At 41.8% G+C, this 18,402-nt stretch overlaps 1 protein-coding gene across 1 annotated transcript in view; it reads left to right on the forward strand.

Moving 5' to 3' along the window:
• The window catches only part of UBE2Q2 (ubiquitin conjugating enzyme E2 Q2), a 65,290-nt gene extending 47,433 nt beyond the window's left edge, over positions 1-17,857 (forward strand). The window contains exons 7-13 of the mRNA XM_038766957.1: positions 1,808-1,868; positions 4,353-4,443; positions 4,818-4,876; positions 11,034-11,082; positions 11,628-11,723; positions 13,381-13,447; positions 15,982-17,857. Of these exons, the coding sequence (XP_038622885.1) occupies positions 1,808-1,868; positions 4,353-4,443; positions 4,818-4,876; positions 11,034-11,082; positions 11,628-11,723; positions 13,381-13,447; positions 15,982-16,013 (455 nt within the window). The 3' untranslated portion in view covers positions 16,014-17,857. The remainder of the gene's footprint in view (positions 1-1,807; positions 1,869-4,352; positions 4,444-4,817; positions 4,877-11,033; positions 11,083-11,627; positions 11,724-13,380; positions 13,448-15,981) is intronic.
• Positions 17,858-18,402: the final 545 nt, after the last annotated feature.

The raw sequence follows: 18,402 nt of genomic DNA on the forward strand, positions 1-18,402 counted from the left end.
AAGGACATTTGCAGCCTGGGTTACTATCCATGTTTTTCTAGGAGCAGTACAGTTTTTTTTAATTTGGCCGATTATTATAATAGTATTAAGCACTTACTGTGTGCAGAGCATGGTACAAAGCATTGGGAGATAATACACAGATGGAAATTAGACATGGTCCACATCCCTCAGGGGACTCACAATCTAACAATACTGATAGTTTGTCAGTTGTCCAGAAAGTTCCACTATTTGGGAATTTTTCTACTTCTGACTCTAAGCCAATTAATAATAATGATATTAGGCACTCAGTATGTTCCAAGCAGTGTGCCAATCACTGGGGTAGATACAAGATAATTTGGTCAGATATAGTCCTTGTCTCCCATGTGGCTCACAGTTGGAGGGAGAACAAGTGTTGGCAGCATTTCCAGCAGCAACAAAACAATCCCAGGGGGTGAGATTCTGTGGAAGAACTGGGCTCTCTTACATTCCTCCCTTTAATTTTCACATCTTAAGTATAGTTTTGAGTAAATCCAGTTAATTGTCATGACCTTTTCTGTTGCATCTTTGCGAGCTTCTGTATTGATTGCCAGGAGGTTACCAAGAACAATCTCCGAGTATGGAGAGCTGGGAATACTATATGTGGAGAAATGAAATGAGGTCATGGAATCCCCAGTCCTGCCCTGCTGTGTAATAGGGCATGTATCGGCACAGAAGAAGATCCCAGCTGAGGCATCTTTGTTGATGATCGTGGCTGCACCTGTCTTTTCTTTTTTTTTTTTTTTTCTCACTCCCACTGCTGCTGCTGGCTGTGATGAAGACTCCAGGGAACCCAGAAAAGAAGCATAGTAAAAATGGCAGGTGTAGATAAGAAGAAAAATTACAGCTACTGCTACCAACACAGCTGTTGGTTCCCAAGCAAATCTGAAGCAGCGGGAACGAGTAAGAATAGGAATTAGAGCCGAGCCACAATGCCACCATCAAGCTGCCGTACTCCACCTTGCCCGTTTCTAGCCCTACCTGCTCCTACTCCTGCGAGGCTCTGTACCAAGGATACATGAGTTTCTGCCGTCACCCCCTGTTTTTTCCATCAGGGCGTTGATGATGGAGCCTCTTGTCTAACAACAGGCAGGCCCCAGACTTGAGATCTGAGAACCCACATGAAGGAACTGACTTTAGTGGTAGTGGATTGTGCAGTGCCATCCTTGCCCTGGTCCCTGTCGGTCATAGTCCCCCTGGGGCATCGTGGGCACCGGGCGAGTAGACTGGCAGGGGTGCAACAGCACAACCCAGTCAACTCGAATTTTTGAGTCACGGGCCAATTACTCAAAAACCGGGGAGACTGTTTTGTTTCTACATGGTTTCCAGATTAAAATATAATACAACAATTCTACGAAGATTGCATTAAGTACTTATCAAAAAAGAAGAGCTCTTAACACCAAAAGGCTTACTGTGTCGATTTTGTCCCTTTTGAAAAACAAAACTAGTAAAGGAATAAACATGATCCTACTTTTTTTTTTAACCTACATGCAAATTTGGACGAATGTCTTGAAAACAAACACTTCCCTATTGGTCTTTCTGGAGGCAAATGCAAGATAGAGTTGAGTAGCAAATTCATTCTGCTTTAATCAAGTAGCTAAATCATTTGTTCTGTCTTTGCATAGATATTCTGGCAAGTTAAAGTGTTAAAAAATATAACCTAGGTATTTTTTTGGTATATTAAAGACAAAAGCCTTCCATAAGATGATGATGAATGTTTTACAGTATGAATTATCTCTGGATGTAATCGTTTTTCAGTAAATGATGACTAACTAGCTTCATATTCCTACAGGGATTTATTCAGTGGAACTTGTAAATGACAGCCTGTACGAATGGCATGTTAAACTCCTAAAGTAAGTTGTGTTCCGTTTGCCTTTCTGTAACATTTCCACGTGCTGCTCTGGATTATTGGATTATTTTTCAATTTTTAAATTTGTAGAATGACTTTCTTCAGAGCTCAAGAATCTGCACATAGAATTCATACTATTGGAGTATTGAAAAAAAAAATTGGAAAGACTTGCCTAGCAAAAGTGCAGAGGAAAAGAGGGAGGTTTTCTCTGTGGGGATATTTTATGTGGGAGTTCAGAAACACTTGAGAATCAATTATTTGGTTCTGCCCCTCTGGAGACAAAGTACAGTATTTAGTATATATTGACACCGAACTCATTGGGTGAAGAAATGGAATAGTCTGCCAATAAATATTAGATTGCTCACAGGATGCGCAGTGACAGTAAAAATAATAACTGTGGTATTTACTTTGTGCCAACCAATATACTAAGCACTGGGGTGGATACAAGATGATCAAGTTGGTCTTGGTCCCTGTCCCACATGGTGCTCACAGTTTAAGTTGGTGGGGGAATCACATATTTAATCTGTTTTATAGATGAGGAAACTGAGGCCCAGAAAGGTTAAGTGACTTGGTTGTGGACACACAACAGGCAAATGGTGAAGCAAGGATTAGAAACCAGGTCCTCTGATTCTGGCCTGGGAGCCAGAAGGGCCTGGGTTCTAATGCTGGCTCCTCCACTTGTCTGCTGTGTGACCTTGGGCAAGTCACTTCCTTTCCCCTGTGCCTCATCCGTAAAATGGGGATTAAGACTGTGAGCCCCAGGCTGGACAGGGACTATGTCCAGCCCAGTTTGCTTGTATCCACCCCAGTGTTTAGTACAGTGCTTGGCACATAGTAAGCATTTAACAGATACCATAAAAAAAAAAATCACTACATCATGGATAGGGTTTCAGCAGGAAATGTGTTTCAGAGGTCAGGGGCTTGGAGCTGTGGCACTCCAGTACACTCTGTGGCATCAGTGCTGCCACAACATCCCATATAAGACCTACTGCTGTAACCCATTACATGGCTAATCTGTGACATTTTATTAGTCTGTGAATAGACAGTAATGGCCCAAGTGTTGTGAAATGCTAATAGCTTCAAATTATTTTTATGGGCTTCCAATGAAGTATGAAATTATACTCTGCAGAGGAATGTAATTACTTGTCTTTCAATTAAAACGTCTCAGACTTTTCACTCTTCTATCGCCTTCCGATATGACGGGAAGGAAAACGAGGTAGATGAGGGCTTTTCTTAGTTGCAGTGTGGGAAACCTGCAATGGTTAGTCATTGAATTTTAATCATCTGCACTTAACTGAATCAGCGAGTGCAGCCCATCAATAACAGGTTTCTTGTATTGGAGTAGCCACCGTTTAACAACAATCTATCTGCTGCTGTTACCACCAAAAAGTGTTCAGTCTTGGGGGTATAGGCAGGGTCTTGTGAGAAGACAGTTGTCTTTTTTTTTTTAGTAGTACTACTAGTAGATCTAGTTCTGGTCATGGGTTCTAATCCCGGCTCCGCCACTTGTCAGCTGTGTGACTTCGGGCAAGTCACTTGACTTCTCTGGGCCTCAGTTCCCTCATCCATAAAATGGGGGTGAAGACTGAGCCCCATGTGGGACAACCTGATTACCTTGTGTCCTCCCCAGCGCTTAGAACAGTGCTTTGCGCATAGTAAGCACTTAATAAATGCCATTATTATTATTATCTAGAAGGTTAATAGTATTTGTTAAGCATTTGCTATGTGCCAGGTACTGTGGCTTAGTGGATAGAGCACAGGCCTCCCAGTTCCGCCATGTGTCTGTCTGTGACCTTGGGCTTACCACTTCACTTCTCTGGGCCTCAGTTACCTCAGCTGTGAAATGGGGATGAAGACTGTGAGATGTACGTGGAGCTGGAACTGTGTCCAATCCAATTACCTTGTATCTACCCCAGCGCTTAGAACAGTACTTGGCAAATAGGAAGCACTTAACAAGTACCATAATTGTTATTATTACTAAGCACTGGGGTAGATACAAGCTAATCAGGTTGGACACAGTCCACGTCCCCAATAGGGCTGACAGTCGTAATCCCCGTTTCACAGATGAGGTAACTGAGGCCCAGAGAAGTGATGTGACTTGCCCAAGGTCACAAAGCAGACAAGTGGCAGAGCTGGTATTCGAACCCAGGTCCCTTGACTCCGAGGCCTGTGCTTTATCCCCTGCTTCACTCAGCCTGGCCCCGTTGTTTCACAGCAGAGACGTGGTTAAGCGAATGCCTCCGGCCTCTCCACGGGCTGCCGATGATTAGCAGTGCTGCTTCCCTAAATTCTGGAGTTTCAGGTCGCAGATGAGATTCCAGGATTGTTCAGCCAAGCCCCGGGGCAGCCGCCTACCTGCCAGACCTCCTTTCTCCTCTGGCCTTGTTTTTAGGTGACTAGGATGGGTAAACAAATGGTTATTTCCAAGGCTGCTCCCAAAGAACGTTGTAACTTTTTAACAGGGAATGCTGTGTCCTCTATCTCCTAGGGTTGATCCTGACAGTCCATTACATAGTGATCTTCAGGTTTTAAAAGAAAAAGAAGGCGTAGAATACATTTTGCTCAATTTCTCTTTTAAGGTAAGGAGACACCCTGAAAAAGGTTTCTCAAAGCCGAATGTTTTCAATGTTAAATCTAATGTTGCCAGCTTTGATAAGATTTCTCAAGGAGGGAGGGAGTTTCAGTTATGTGACCCTGTGATGTATCCTTTCCCCTAGTTTGTGAAAATCTCTCCCTGTCCCTTTTTTGGTTGTGTCTTTTTTGTTTTGTTTTTTTCCTTTTGCTCTATCGTCAGTCCACCCTCTTGAGTTTTTAGACTATTTTCTAAGAAAATACTGGTTTCTTCGTCTTATAAATATGAATAATAATATATTCCATAATTAAAGTACTATATTCTCCCAGAGAATGAATGGCATAACATCACTCTAAAATTGTATTTATGTTTTCATTTCAGGATAACTTCCCCTTTGACCCTCCTTTTGTGAGGGTGGTGTCTCCTGTCCTCTCAGGAGGGTAGGTTTTCAAAGAAAATCTTTTTCTGAGAAAATGTTATTTGCATGAATGTCCAACCACTTCATTTTAATACTACTTGTCGTTCACATTCTTTTAAAATTTGGGATAATTGATATAGAAATGCAAGGATGTATTCAAACATTCATTATCTTGTGAAATATTAGGGGAGACAGCTCATAACTAAGTCTATTGGGTGTGCAGGGGTTGGGAAGGAGAGAGCAACAGTGCCGGTGGAACCTGACATAGTTAATTCTTTTGGGGGCTGTCATATGGGAATCGAATGAGAATAAGGAATTAATTCCCTACTTCAGAAAAGCGTCACGGCCTCGTGGAAGGAGCACGGGCCTGGCAGTCGAAAGACTTGGGTTCTAATTCCAGCTCTGCCGCTTGTCTGTGTGACCTTGGGCAAATCACTTTACTTTTCTGAGCGTCAGTTACCTCATCTGTAAAATGGTGATGAAGGCTGAGCCCCATATGGGACCTGGATTGGGTCCAACCTGATTATCTTGTATGTACCCCAGCGCTACGTACAGTTCCTGGCACACAGTAAGCGCTTAACAAAAACCATTTTTAAAAAAGTGTGTGGGGGGGGGGGGGGTAGTAGTCCTTGAAGGATGACAAGGTCCACTGGCAATTGTGAAACAATATTATTGAAACTATTATTGCTGCTTTGTTGAAGGAGATTGGGTGAAATACGGAATAATAGAGTTTCCAAGATTCCCTTTCTGATTTGCAGCCAGAAGTGTTAAACTGAGATCCAACCATAAAATCTGACTTAGAGGCCATAAATACCCACTGTGGTGTTGGCAAGAGTGTCTTAAAATGAGCCGTTTTTGCTCCTCAGTGCCCAGTGGTGTGAGGAGGGACTGGTTTAAAAGCTTCAGAAAGGTTATTCTAAACACAAATTTGGTGATTTTTTTTTAAATACATTTTTTTGGCCTGGCGTAGACTTTTTTAATAATTGTTAAGCGCTTACTATGTGTCAAACATTGTTAGAAATGCTGGGGTAGATACAAGTGAATTAGGTTGGACACAGTCCCTGTCCCACATGGGGCTCTCAGTCTATCATTGTGCCAGAAATATTGTATAAGATGTACTCGAGCATATTATCTGCTTGGGGAGGGTTTTTTTTTCAGTGCAATAACACATGGTTGTGTTGCTTCTTGGATACCTTCTGTGCCATATGGGCAGCCATGGGAGGTTTTTGAGGAGTGGGGAGACATGAATTGAACCTTTTTTGTTGATAAAATGGTCTGCACAGCAGAATGAAGTACGGATTGGAGTGGGGAGAGACAGGAGGCTGGGAGGTCAGTGAGGAGGCAGCTGCAGTAGTCAAGGCAGGTTAGCATAAGTGCTTGGATCAGCATGGTAGCAGTGGTAGAAAGGTACATAAGTTTTGTGGGGCTAAGGGTGGAGTGAATATCAAGTGCTTAAAGGATACAGAGCCCAAAATTTCTTTGCAAAGCACCCTTGTGGCTTCCTAGAAATATTATAATTTAGTTCGAATAGATATAGCCAGTTTTGCAAAATTACCTCGAATCTATAAGTAGGACAACTGACTAAATTCTCCAGAATTTGTTGTACCCCAAATGGAATGTTCGAACATCCAAAGAAACTTAATCATCCTCAGAATTCTCTAGAAGATCCCCAGCATTGCCCATATTTAGCTTCCACTTGATCAAAATTCCAGTATTTTTCATTAGATCTCCCTGTGGTACCTCTTACTTCTTCCCCATATTATGTTCTCCATTGCACTTCTCTGACTCTTCACTCATGTAATCCTCCAGCTTTGGAACTCTCTCTTCCCTGACCTAACAAGCCACGTTACTTCCGTTGAACTTTTAAAGCCTTTCTCTTCCTGTAATGAGAGGTTGCATTCTCGTCTTCCAAGGGCTTAACACAGTGCCCTGTACACAGTAAGTGCTCAATAAATATCATTAATGACGATGCAGGAACCCAAATTAAGGAAAACCGTGGGGCTCCTTCTGTGTCTAGTGCCATTCCCCTGAGGAGAACTCTTTCTTCCGACACCAATCCGATGCCCTTCTGTGTCTAGTGCCATTCCCGAGGAGAACTCTTTCTTCCGACACCACGTCCGATGCGGAATTACCTAATTCCGTCATCACCTTTTAGAGAAACTCTGAAGTGACAACAAAAAGCATAACTAAACTGAGTGTAGTTCAAAAAGTCCTCAAAGAAAAAGACCTACATTTTGCAATCCACACCCTTCGGTGCCTACTAGAGAGCCAGGCTCATTGTGTGTACAGCCAAGTGGAGGAGGAAGCATTTACCGAGTTCATTTGCTCCGTGCGGATAGCTCAGAGCGGATTTGGGGAGGCAAATTATTTTTTTTGGCTGTTGGCATGTAGCAAATCAACCAGATAGTGACTCAGTTTTTCCCCTTCGTTTGAGCTGTGCTGAGTTTCTGATTCTCACACTTCGTAAACCTTGGAAGAAGTTAGGTATTTTTGGAAACTGCATCGGCTGTCTATGAGCAGCATAAATTACCAAGTCAGTATTCTAAATGATATTCCTTTGGTCAGAAGGAGTCAAAATGTAGGGTCCAGTAGCCCCTAACTGCAGGCCTTCCTCTCTCCCCCTTTCCCTCCCCCCTCCCCAGCCAACACAAGCCGGCTATTGAAAGGGATGCTGCCCTTTAAGTGGGCCTGGCTCTGGGTGTCAGAGAGGAGCCTGCCTGTCTTAAAGACAGCAGAAGAGGCATGACTTTTCCTCTTCTCACCCCTTGTCCCCCCCATCCCAACCCCAAATCCTGTTAAGTCCTATGGGGGAGAAAGGGGCAAGTGCAAACCATCATTTGCGCAGTCACTCTCTCTCACTCGCATTCATTCAATCGTATTTATTGAGCGCTTACTGTGTGCAGAGCACTGTACTAAGTGCTTGCGTGCGCGCGCCCACACACGCACGCTAACTCATGCCTGTCCTATTCCCATGGATGGGTTGGGATGGGGGTTCTGTGGCATGTGTGTGATGGTCTTGGCTTTTTTGCATTAGTGCGTTAAGCATTGTAATCTCCCTGTGGGTAGGGAACTTGTCTGCCAACTTGGTTGTATTGCGGCCTAGTGGAAAGAGCACGGGCTTGAGAGTCCGAGGACGTGGATTCTAATCCCGCCTCTGCCACTTGTCTGCTGCGTGACCCTGGGCAAGTCACTTCTCTGTGCCTGTTACCTCATCTGTAAAATGGAGATTAAAAGTGTGAGCCATGCGTGGGACAACCTGATTACCTGACAACCTGATCTACCCCTTAGAGCAGTGCTTAGCACATAGTAAGCACTTAATACCATTGTTATTACTATTACTCTTCCCAAGTGCCTAGTACAGTAATCTGCAAAGCAAGTGCTCAGTAAATACCACTGATTGACTAATTGAACGAGGGGTTGTAACACTGAGCAGTTTTCCTTGAGTAAATGTTGCCTAAAAAGAGCATTAAGGAAGTTTCCTTCTCACATCCCATTTTTCACACAATTGAGAGAGAGCTTTACATCTCCTTCAAAAGCCAGAGTCTCTGACTGGCACATAGAAGCACTGTTTCCGAAGTGATAGAAGGGAATAGTGCTGCCTAGTGAATCACATAGCATATGATGTGATATATCTAATATATATATAGATATGTAGATATATATATATATATAGATATATCTAATATACCTCGAATTTAATTTACACCTTTCTTTGTGAAACACAGAGACATATTCCAAATTATTATCAACCAGTGAAACATGTCTGAAAATCACAATTGCAAATCAATTTGTCCTAATCTTGGGCCTGAACAATTGTTCCCAAAGAGAGATCTGCCATGGATCACCAAATCTGGCTAACACAAGGAATTGAGAGTATAAATAGCTGGAACTAGCTGGAATAAAAAGCAGATAGGGCAAGAGGAAAGTAAATGTAAGATATTGGTTGCCTGCAGATGTTTGAGCACAATTTTCAAAGTCCCTCCACCACCTCTTCAGACTACCTTCTCTGTCTCTTCTTTCTTCAGCGATATCTGGAGGTGTCCCCTACCTGCTCTCTAAAAATGCCTCCTCAGCTTGTGCCTCAGAATCCATCCCATCACTCCCACTCTCTCCTACTCTCCTTACTCTTGTCTTTAGCCAGTCAATCTCTGCCTCCTTCCCATCTGCTTTCAAAATCATTCGTCTCTTCTTTGCTAAAAAAAAAAAAAGAAAAAAGAAAAGAAAAAAAGAGCCTTAGATGGATCTGTAGCACCTTCCAGCTCTTGCTCCCGTTCCTGTCCAAACTCCTTGAGGTCAGAGGCTGGGGGAAATAATGAAGGGAATTTTTTCAGCAAACCATTTTGCAGCCACCTGGATTTTCTTTTATCTATTTTAGGTTTTAGTTTGTGGCAATCAGGGAGTGGTTTTTGAAAATATATTTTAATTAATTCATTCAATTCATTGTTGTATTTATTGAGCACTTACTGTGTGCAAAACACTGTACTTGGGAGAGTACAATACAACGAACAGACACATTCCATGCCCACAACAAGCTTTTACAGTCTAGGGTTGGGGGAGACACACATTAATATAAATAAATAAATTACAGATATGTATGTAAGTGCTGTGGGTCTGGGAATGGGGAAGAACAAAGGGAGCGAGTCAGGGCGAGGCAGAAGAGAGTGGAAGAGGAAAGGAGGGATCTGAGTCAGGGAAGGCCCCTGGAGATGTGCTTTCGATAAAGATTTGAAGGTGGGGGAGAGTAATTGTCCGATTTGAAGAGGGAGGTGATTCCAGGCTAGAGGCAGGAGGTGGGCGAGGGGTTGGTGGCAAGGTAGGTGAGACCGTGGCTCAGTGAGAAGGTGAACATTAGAGGAGTGAAGCGTGTGGGCTGGATTGTATTAGGAGAGACGCGAGGACAGGTGGGAGGGGGTAAGGTGACGAGTGCTTTAAAGCCAATGGTGAGGAGTTTTCATTTGATACGGAGGTGGATGGGCAACCACTGGAGTTTTTTGAGGTGTGGGGTGATATGTCCTGTACATTTTTGTAGAAAAATAATCTGGGCAGCAGAGTGAAGTATGGACTGGAGTGGGGAGGAACAGGAGGTTGTGAGGTCAGCGAAGAGGCTGGTGCAGTCGTCCAGGTGGGATAGGATGAGTGTATTAATACTTAATGATGATGGCATTTGTTAAGCGCTTACTATGTGCAGGGCACTGTTCTAAGCGCTGGGGGGGATACAAGGTGATCAAGTTGTCCCACGTGGGGCTCACAGTCTTAATCCCCATATTACAGATGAGGGAACTGAGGCTCAGAGAAGTGAAGTAACTTGCCCAAAGTCACACAGCAGACATGTGGCGGAGCCGGGATTCGAACCCATGACCTCTGACTCCAAAGCCCGGGCTCTTTCCACTGAGCCATGCTACTTCGACTGTATTAATGTGGCAGCAGTTTGGATGGAGAGAAAAGGGAGGATTTTAGCAATCTGTGAAGATGGGACTGACAGGAATACTAGTAGAGGAATACTAACAACTCGAATAATACTAACTGGAATAATTTAGAGCAACAGCATGGCCTAATGGAAAGAGCACAGGCCTGCGAGTCTCAGAGGACCTGGGTGTTTATCCCAGCTCCACCACATGCCTTCTGCATGACCTTGGGCAACCCACTCAACTTCCCTTTGCCTCAGTTACCTCAGCTGTAAAATGGGGATTAAATCCCACTCCTTCCTACTTGGGCTGTGAGCCCCGCTTGGGACGGAAAATGTGTTGAGCTAGATGAGAAGCAGTGTGGCTTAGTGGAAAGAGCCTGGGCTTTGGGAGTCAGAGGACGTGACAAGCGCTTAGTACAGTGCTCTGCACATAGTAAGCGCTCAATAAATACGATTGATGACGTGGGTTCTAATCGGACTCTGCCGCTTGTCTGCTGTGTGACCACTTCTCTGTGCCTGTTACCTCCGTAAAATGGGGATTAAGACTTTGAACCCCATGTGGGACAACATGATTACCTTGTCCCTACCCCTGTGCTTAGAACAGTGCTTGGCACATAGTAAGCACTTGACAGATACCATTATTATTATTAATATCATTATTATCTTTTATCTGCCCTGGTATTCATTGTAATGCTTGGCACATAGTAAGTGCTTAGCAAGTACCATAAAAAAAAATCCATAATTAGGCTTGGCTTTTTCTCTTCTCTCCAAGATATGTTCTGGGTGGAGGTGCATTGTGCATGGAACTTCTCACAAAACAGGTGACTATTTTTTCTTTATATGAACTTTTTTCTCGCAGAATTGAATTTATGTTCCAAATAGGAAAGTTGCATATTTGTGGCATGGCAGCCTTTTTTTTTTTTGTTATCGTTGGTTGTTTTTTTTTTTGAAACTAAGAAAATATTTGAAATGAAATAATCTATAAAGTAGCAAGAAGTGAGACATTGAGTTGAAACACCTAATAAGGACCGAGGTAATCATTGAAGACAGTGGTTTTGTTTTTCTAATTGTAACACTATAAATGTTGGCTACTTATAATGTCTTTTGTTTTTTGTCTTGCCAGATTCTGGAAATGTATCCAACTTGGCTTTTTCCTTTTCCCTCCAAACTTCCTAACATATTAAGGGCTGTCTGTCAAGCTAACACACTTGTTTGTGGGACTTAAACTAATCCAAAAATTGCTTCAGTAATCAGGTGTTATCTTGCCATAGAGTAGAAGCATTGTCTTATTTGTGTCACATTGGATTTAAGTTGAACTTCAGCATACCACCACATGTTCTGTAGAAATGTTTCCTTCTTCCTTTAGGGCTGGAGTAGTGCCTATTCAATAGAATCAGTCATCATGCAAATCAATGCCACTTTAGTCAAAGGAAAAGCCAGAGTGCAGTTTGGCGCTAATAAGGTAAGCTAACTATTCTTCCCCCACCCCTCTGACCCCTCCACTGTTAGATATCTGTGTTTACTTTTGTGAATTTCATATTTATAGATTGGGTTGCCATTAATTGATTATTATGCTGTTTATATCTAGAATTTTTGTAAGGCAATGGAAAATTAACTTCCACGATGGACCTGCTAGGAGACAGAGGAGAGGGGGCGGACAATTAATGTTCGGGGAGGCGGGGGGTGTGTGTGAAATTAAAAGCAGAGAAAGTCTTTTTTTAACTTCCAGTTTCAAAAAGGATTTACATAGTGAACGAATGCTAAAATGTAAGGAGATAAAAGAGAGCACAGCCTGTCATTGCCTGTATGCTTCCTCAAAAGACAAGGTTAAATAAAATACTAGGAGAAGAATGTGAGGTCACTCCATCCATTAAGCATTATCTTCTTTTCAGTGTCTAGACTTTAATGGAGCTTCACCTAGAGCTTTAGAGTCATTTTGCACCGGAAACTGAAAACAAAGCTCTTGTTCTGTGTAAGTTTTTTAACAGGAGGATGGGGTGTACCAGGAGTAACGGTTTAACCACACGCCCTGCACTTTGTTTCACCTCTTTACCAATGTTTGCCGTAATAAAATACCCTGAGACAGGCAGGTTGAGCATTTCTGATATTCAGTCAAGGGGGGAAGCCCTGGAAAAAATGGCACGTCTGATGCCCAAAGGGACTAAAGCTTTCGGGACTCATTTGCAAGCTTGTCAGTGCCCAGACCCTCTCAGAAGCAGTGGTGAGGGTTGCCACAAATAAGTGGCACCAAAACCTTGGAAATCATCAGTGGGGTTTAGTGGAAAGAGCATGAGCCTCGGCGTCAGAGGACTTGGGTTCTTATCCCTGGGTCCTCCACTATCTGCTGTGTGACCTTGGGCAAGAACTTCACTTCCCTCTGCCTGTTACCACATCTGTAAAATGGGGATTAAAGCTGTCAACCCCATGTGGGACGTGGACTTTGTCCCACCTGATTATCTTGTATCTGCCCCAGCGCTTAGTAAGCGCTTAACAAATGCTATTAAAAAAAAAAAAAGCCCACCTGGAAGTGAGCGGCAGGGGATAGGTACGCCATGCCTCCCCTTAGCAAGACCTATTTTTCCATACTATGACAATTGAAACTTTTTGTACCTTTTTGTTTCTTCAGACTTTTGAATGTGTTCTTGAAAATTTCAACTCTGCAAAACATCATGGCACTCAACAATAATGAGGACAATTGGCAATACTAAGCTACTTCTATTATTTGTCTTTACCAGGGCAGAATTAGGGTGGAGGCAGTGTTAACTGTGGAAAAAAGTGCCGTATCTTTCTTGTTTGGGAAACAATACCCTGACTAGCTGCGTTTTTTTTTTTTTTAGCTGTTGTAGTGGCCAGTTGATGATATTTGTGGAATGGCTGCAGATGCCACCATGTTGATGTTTGTCGCACTTAGTTTAGCCAGGATAAACATAGCCTCAGGTAATATCAGCAATGTTTTTCTCTGGATTAAAGTGATTGAAATTCAACTAACTGAGGAATAAATACGTTTTATAGCAATTTCAGGTACTGCTGTGAGCAGAGTTGTCTCTTGTCAGTTTAATAATTGATGTCGAGAGAACAGTTTTTGATTCCTAATATTTTATATTTTTTTAAACTTTCAGAATCAATATAATCTAGCAAGAGCACAACAGTCCTATAAATCCCTAGTACAGATACATGAGAAAAACGGTACGTTGGATTTTCTATTATATGTACATTGTAACAACTCTAGCAATCCTTGCATTACTTTTAAGTACAGTTTTAAAGTTTGCAAATATAAAAGATCAAACAGTTGTACAAGGACATTTAAAAAATGACTAATCAGAAAGTGAGCAATTTTAATTGTTATATTTTCTTGCCTGGCATTACAGAATACATTTTGTTCAGGTAGCCACCATAAATGAGCCGGATAGTCAATGTTCCTATGGATAATTTAACAGTACACTAAACATATTTCTTTTGGTTTTAGAAAAGCAAACACTGTATTGTTATCCGTGAGATTTTAATTGTTTAAAGCAGTAACGAAATTCAAAATACAAATTGAGGGGGTCTTCAGTTTTTGAGTCCGGGAGCCAGGGTTCTGGCAGGGTAGCCTACTGCCAAATTTGTGCCCACCAGAATTGACTAAAAATGAACTAATATGGCTGTGACTCTGAGTGTATTTTTGAAATGAAAGTATTTTCTCTAGAAACTTGGATTTGGACCTGCATCTGCATGGGGCAAAGCTAACATGGAGTGGAAGCTTAATCTTAATGAGGATAGGCGAGGCAGCTTGACCTAGTGGAAAGAGCATGGGCCTGGGGAGTCAGGGAACCTGGGTTCTAATTGCAGCCCCGCCACTCATCTTCAGTGTGACCTTGGGCAAGTCACGTCACTTCTCTATGCCTCAGTTACCTCATCTGTAAAATGGGGATTAAGTATGTGAGCCCCAGGTGGGACCTTGGACTGTGTCCAATCGAACTTGTATAATAATAATTATAATTAGGGTATTTAAGCGCTTACTATGTGCCAAGCCCTGTTCTGTGCACCAGGGTAGATACAAGGCAATCAGTCCTTGTCCCACCTGGGGCTCTCAGTCTCAATCCCCATTTCACGTGACTTGCCGAAGGTCACACAGCAGATGATTGGCAGAGCGAGGATTAGAACCCATGACCTCTGATTCCCAAGCCTGTGCTCTTGCCAGTAGGCCATGCTGCTTCTCTACAGCGCTTAGTATGGTGCCTGGCACATAGTAAACACTTAACAAATACCTTCTTTTTTTTTTTTAATGGAGCCATGCAGGAAGAACCAGTATTTTGGGGGCCATTCTTGCCTGGGAGCCATGACATTTAGCCTGTCCACCTGATGGACAAGCTGCATTTCAGACTTCTCTGAATTACCTCCTGTCCCTCCCGTTTCCACAGTCCTGCTGGGCTGCAGCACTGATGCCCTGGGAAAAGAGGGGGTTCAGTGCTCTCCCCGGAGTTCAGGCAGGCTGGCAGCAGGCAAAAGCAAAACGAGGGTGTCCAGGATTCCTAGGTAGCAACTGCTGATCAAATGAAACGGGAAACAGTCGTGATGACACCGTCACAACCTAAGGGGTCTTTCACCCCTTCCGTACTGAATTGCAGCAAAAAGTTTTGCCCTCAGGACCCTCCAACTTGGGTAGCAAGTAGAAGAGCATCAGTGCCATCAGAGCAGAAGAATAACTTTTCAACCTGTTGTCATGTTTGCATGGGACACAGCCAGTGTGTTAATTTTTTTTTGGCATCATTTGGAAACGACCATTTAAAAAAGATATTCTGACTCTCTGGGGAAGTCTAAGTAAAAGCACCAGAATGTAGCCAGATGCTCCTAGTATTTTATGGTGATTGTACCCCAAAAAACAAAGAAAGAAAACCTTTTCTTGATACTTAAACCCTGGTCTTTGAAAGTAATTTGCTTCTGGGCAGCACAGTCATTTTTGTGAACTTTGCATTTGGATTATTTACAACCTCCCAAAACAGTGTTAGACAACAGCACACTTTAAGGCTTAAGGTATCAAGTTTAAGACCCGTTAAAATTAATAAAAGTGTCTATAAATCCCAAAGTAAGTAGCATGCTCAGTTCTTCCGTAGGGTGTGTTTTCACAGTCGGTCTCGGATGGAACATTGTTGCAAAGTTAGGGAAACTTCTGCTGAACCCCATGCCTTTCTGCTTAGAGTGTAATGCAGCAAAAGAAGAGACCGTTGTGCACATGCAGCAGCACTGGTTAAGGTGCATATGGTAAAACATGAGTTTTCCTTAGCATGGTTTTTGTTGAGACTAATCTCCACATTGTAGGAAAACTGAGTGAAATTAAAATGTTTTGAATGACCTGATTTCTGTTGGGTATCTGAGGCTTCTGCTCCAAGATAATAGTGGGTACTGCTGTAAAATGAATAAAAAAAGTTGGGGTGTTTTTTATATAGGATGATAAATTTTGGTTAAAGGCAGCCCAGAATTCAAATGGAGTATTCTTTGTTTTGCAAATTGCCATTTTCTCTGCTGCACGGGCTGTTCTTTTCAATTACAATTTGGAGTCTGTTCCCAGTAAACGGTAGGCGTTCATGAACTTCAGAACACTATCTTAAATGATGGGTAGTTTGTTTCCCTAAACTCAGGAGTCAGTTTTAATACTGAAATGTTGGATCCGGAGTAAAGCTGGGAAAACCTTGAGGGTGTTCTAAGATCGTCTTTCTTAAACAGTGTTATTCTTTTCGCAGGCTGGTACACTCCTCCGAAAGAAGATGGTTAAAATTCCGGACAGTTGTATACCTGGACTGATATTGCTAAATCACAGTTATTTCCAACACAGACACAAGCTATGAGTGCCCCTATAACAGCTGTACTGAAGACTTTAGCTATTAGATATGTTAGTGGATAATCTGTCAACTGACATCTGATATAAGTTACAGCCTTTTCATTCCGCTCTTCATAGGTATCTTGGACTGAGCAGTTTTGGCCTTGACACTCTTGTCGGGTAAATCAGCATCCTAGGCCACTCCCTCCTGCGTCCCATTTGTTTGTTAAAAGTGTAAATTGTTTAAAGCAGGTAATTCTGCCTCAAGTTACTAAAGTAAATCACAGTCCTTTTTTGTGTACCTCTCCATCACCTTTTTTAGGATGAGGACTCTGAAAACTTTCAATATATGGTTTCATTAAAGCCAGTAAAAGTTTAATCATTGTTTAATACTGTTTTAGGGGAAATTTCAAGACTTGTAAATTGCAGTAGTTTTTTTTTGGGTTGAAAATAAAAAAAAAAACATTTGTAGTATTGCCAAATTAATTATATAGGAAAACCACATGTATGTTAAGTCATTAAACTTTTTTTATGGCTCTGTGAGGGTATGAACTGTTTCTTGGAAAGATACTTCAATTCGATTATGTTGCATTTTTCAGCAGAGCAAGGCTGTGCCAATTAAAATGTGTAACTAGTCATTTCCACTGGGGCATCAGAATCTTGCTGGGCTGTACCTGCTATTTGTCGGTTCGATTTTACCTTACAAAGAGGAGCCACAGTATAAAGCTTGAAGTTATTTAAAATACTAAAAAAAGCCGTTTTTGGTGTTCAATTTTATTAACGGGTTGTTGCAATCATTGGTAAACTAATGAACTTATAAAGTGATTGACACACAGAGTCAAAATCCTTGAGCAAAAGCTACAGTACAGTAAAGCAGACGGGCATCACTTTGGAGAATTCTTGGAAGTAATGTTGCCATAGTCATGACAGTGGTTTTGATATCGAAAGACTAACGGAAACTCTGACGTGAATTCTTTCATTCGTAAAAAAATGAATCTGGATCAGTAAATGCTTCATTTCATTGCCTTACCTGTCTCAATTCTGTTTTGTTAGTAATAGATCTTTTGTACCCTAGGTTTGAGTTAAGGGTGTGTACCAGGGATTAAAGCACTTTTAAAAAAGAAGCCCAAAAGCATGCCTTCATTTTTCCACACTTGTTAGAGTCTGAGTGTTTTTTTTCTTATCAGACTTTTGCTTTTTAGATCCAGTGTTTAGCTTTATAAACCACGTTGAGGAGTCTTGGCATGATTCTCGGTACAGTAAAACCTCTACTTAACGGAACTTCCTTATTACAGAAAACTACACCGAATGAAAATTTTCACTGATCCCAGCAACTCTGTAATTTACGTCAATATTCCTTTATAAAACCTCTGTAGGAAGGGCTTCCAAGAACTAAGGCCCTGTTAATTATTCCTTTCAGGCTTGTTGAATAGAGGTTTTACTGTATATTTGTCTTTTGTCTTGATTTTTTTTTTTAATGGGAGTACTATATAGACTTTCCAGCCTTCTTGCATATCTGGTTGTATTTGTATAAGGTCCTTGTAGCCACTTGCTCAGCTAGCATCCTTAAGCGAAAAGGCCGAGCTCTTTTAAGCATTAAAGTTCCTTAAAATCTGAGGCTAAAATCTTGAATACATTATTGAATTCTTTAATATTCTGATGGGCTAGCAGGTTGACAGCTGCACATTTGGCATGCTTTTTTTGGATTTCATTTTTTTCATTACAGAATTATTTGGCAATGTACAGTAAATTTGTAAACTTGCATCAAGTTTATGAATAAAGAACCATTTTAAGAAGAACACCACTTGTCCTTTTTCTGCCTCTGGAGATGTACTTCTTCTGTTCAAGATTAAACAGCAGTCAGGATAGGATAGAGTATGCGGTTAATAATAGTCACATGAAAATTTATACTTTTGTGCAACTGGCCAGATGCTTCTGGTCAGCTTCGCAGAAATAATGTCAACTACCCACCCCTTGTTTGCCAATTTTTTAAATTTAAATATCTGTCCCCCCCTTCTAGACTGTAGGCTCCCTGTGGGCAGGGATTGTGTTTACCAACTCTATTGTATTGTACTCTTCCCAGCACTTGGTACAATGCTCTGCATACAGTAAGCACTCAATGAATATCATTAATTGATGAAGCAATCAGTTGGACATTTTTGAATGTGTTTTTTTTATGGTATTTGTTAATCTCTAATTATGACCCAGGCAGTGTACTAAGCACTGGGGTAGATACAAACTAATCAGGTTGGACACAGTTCTTGTCCCACGTTAGGGCTCATAGTCTTAATCCCCATTTTTCAGATGAGGTAACTGAGGCCCCAGAGGAGTGAAGTGACTTGTC

Source organism: Tachyglossus aculeatus, chromosome 26, assembly GCF_015852505.1.
Source record: "Tachyglossus aculeatus isolate mTacAcu1 chromosome 26, mTacAcu1.pri, whole genome shotgun sequence".
NCBI classification, from domain to species: domain Eukaryota; kingdom Metazoa; phylum Chordata; class Mammalia; order Monotremata; family Tachyglossidae; genus Tachyglossus; species Tachyglossus aculeatus.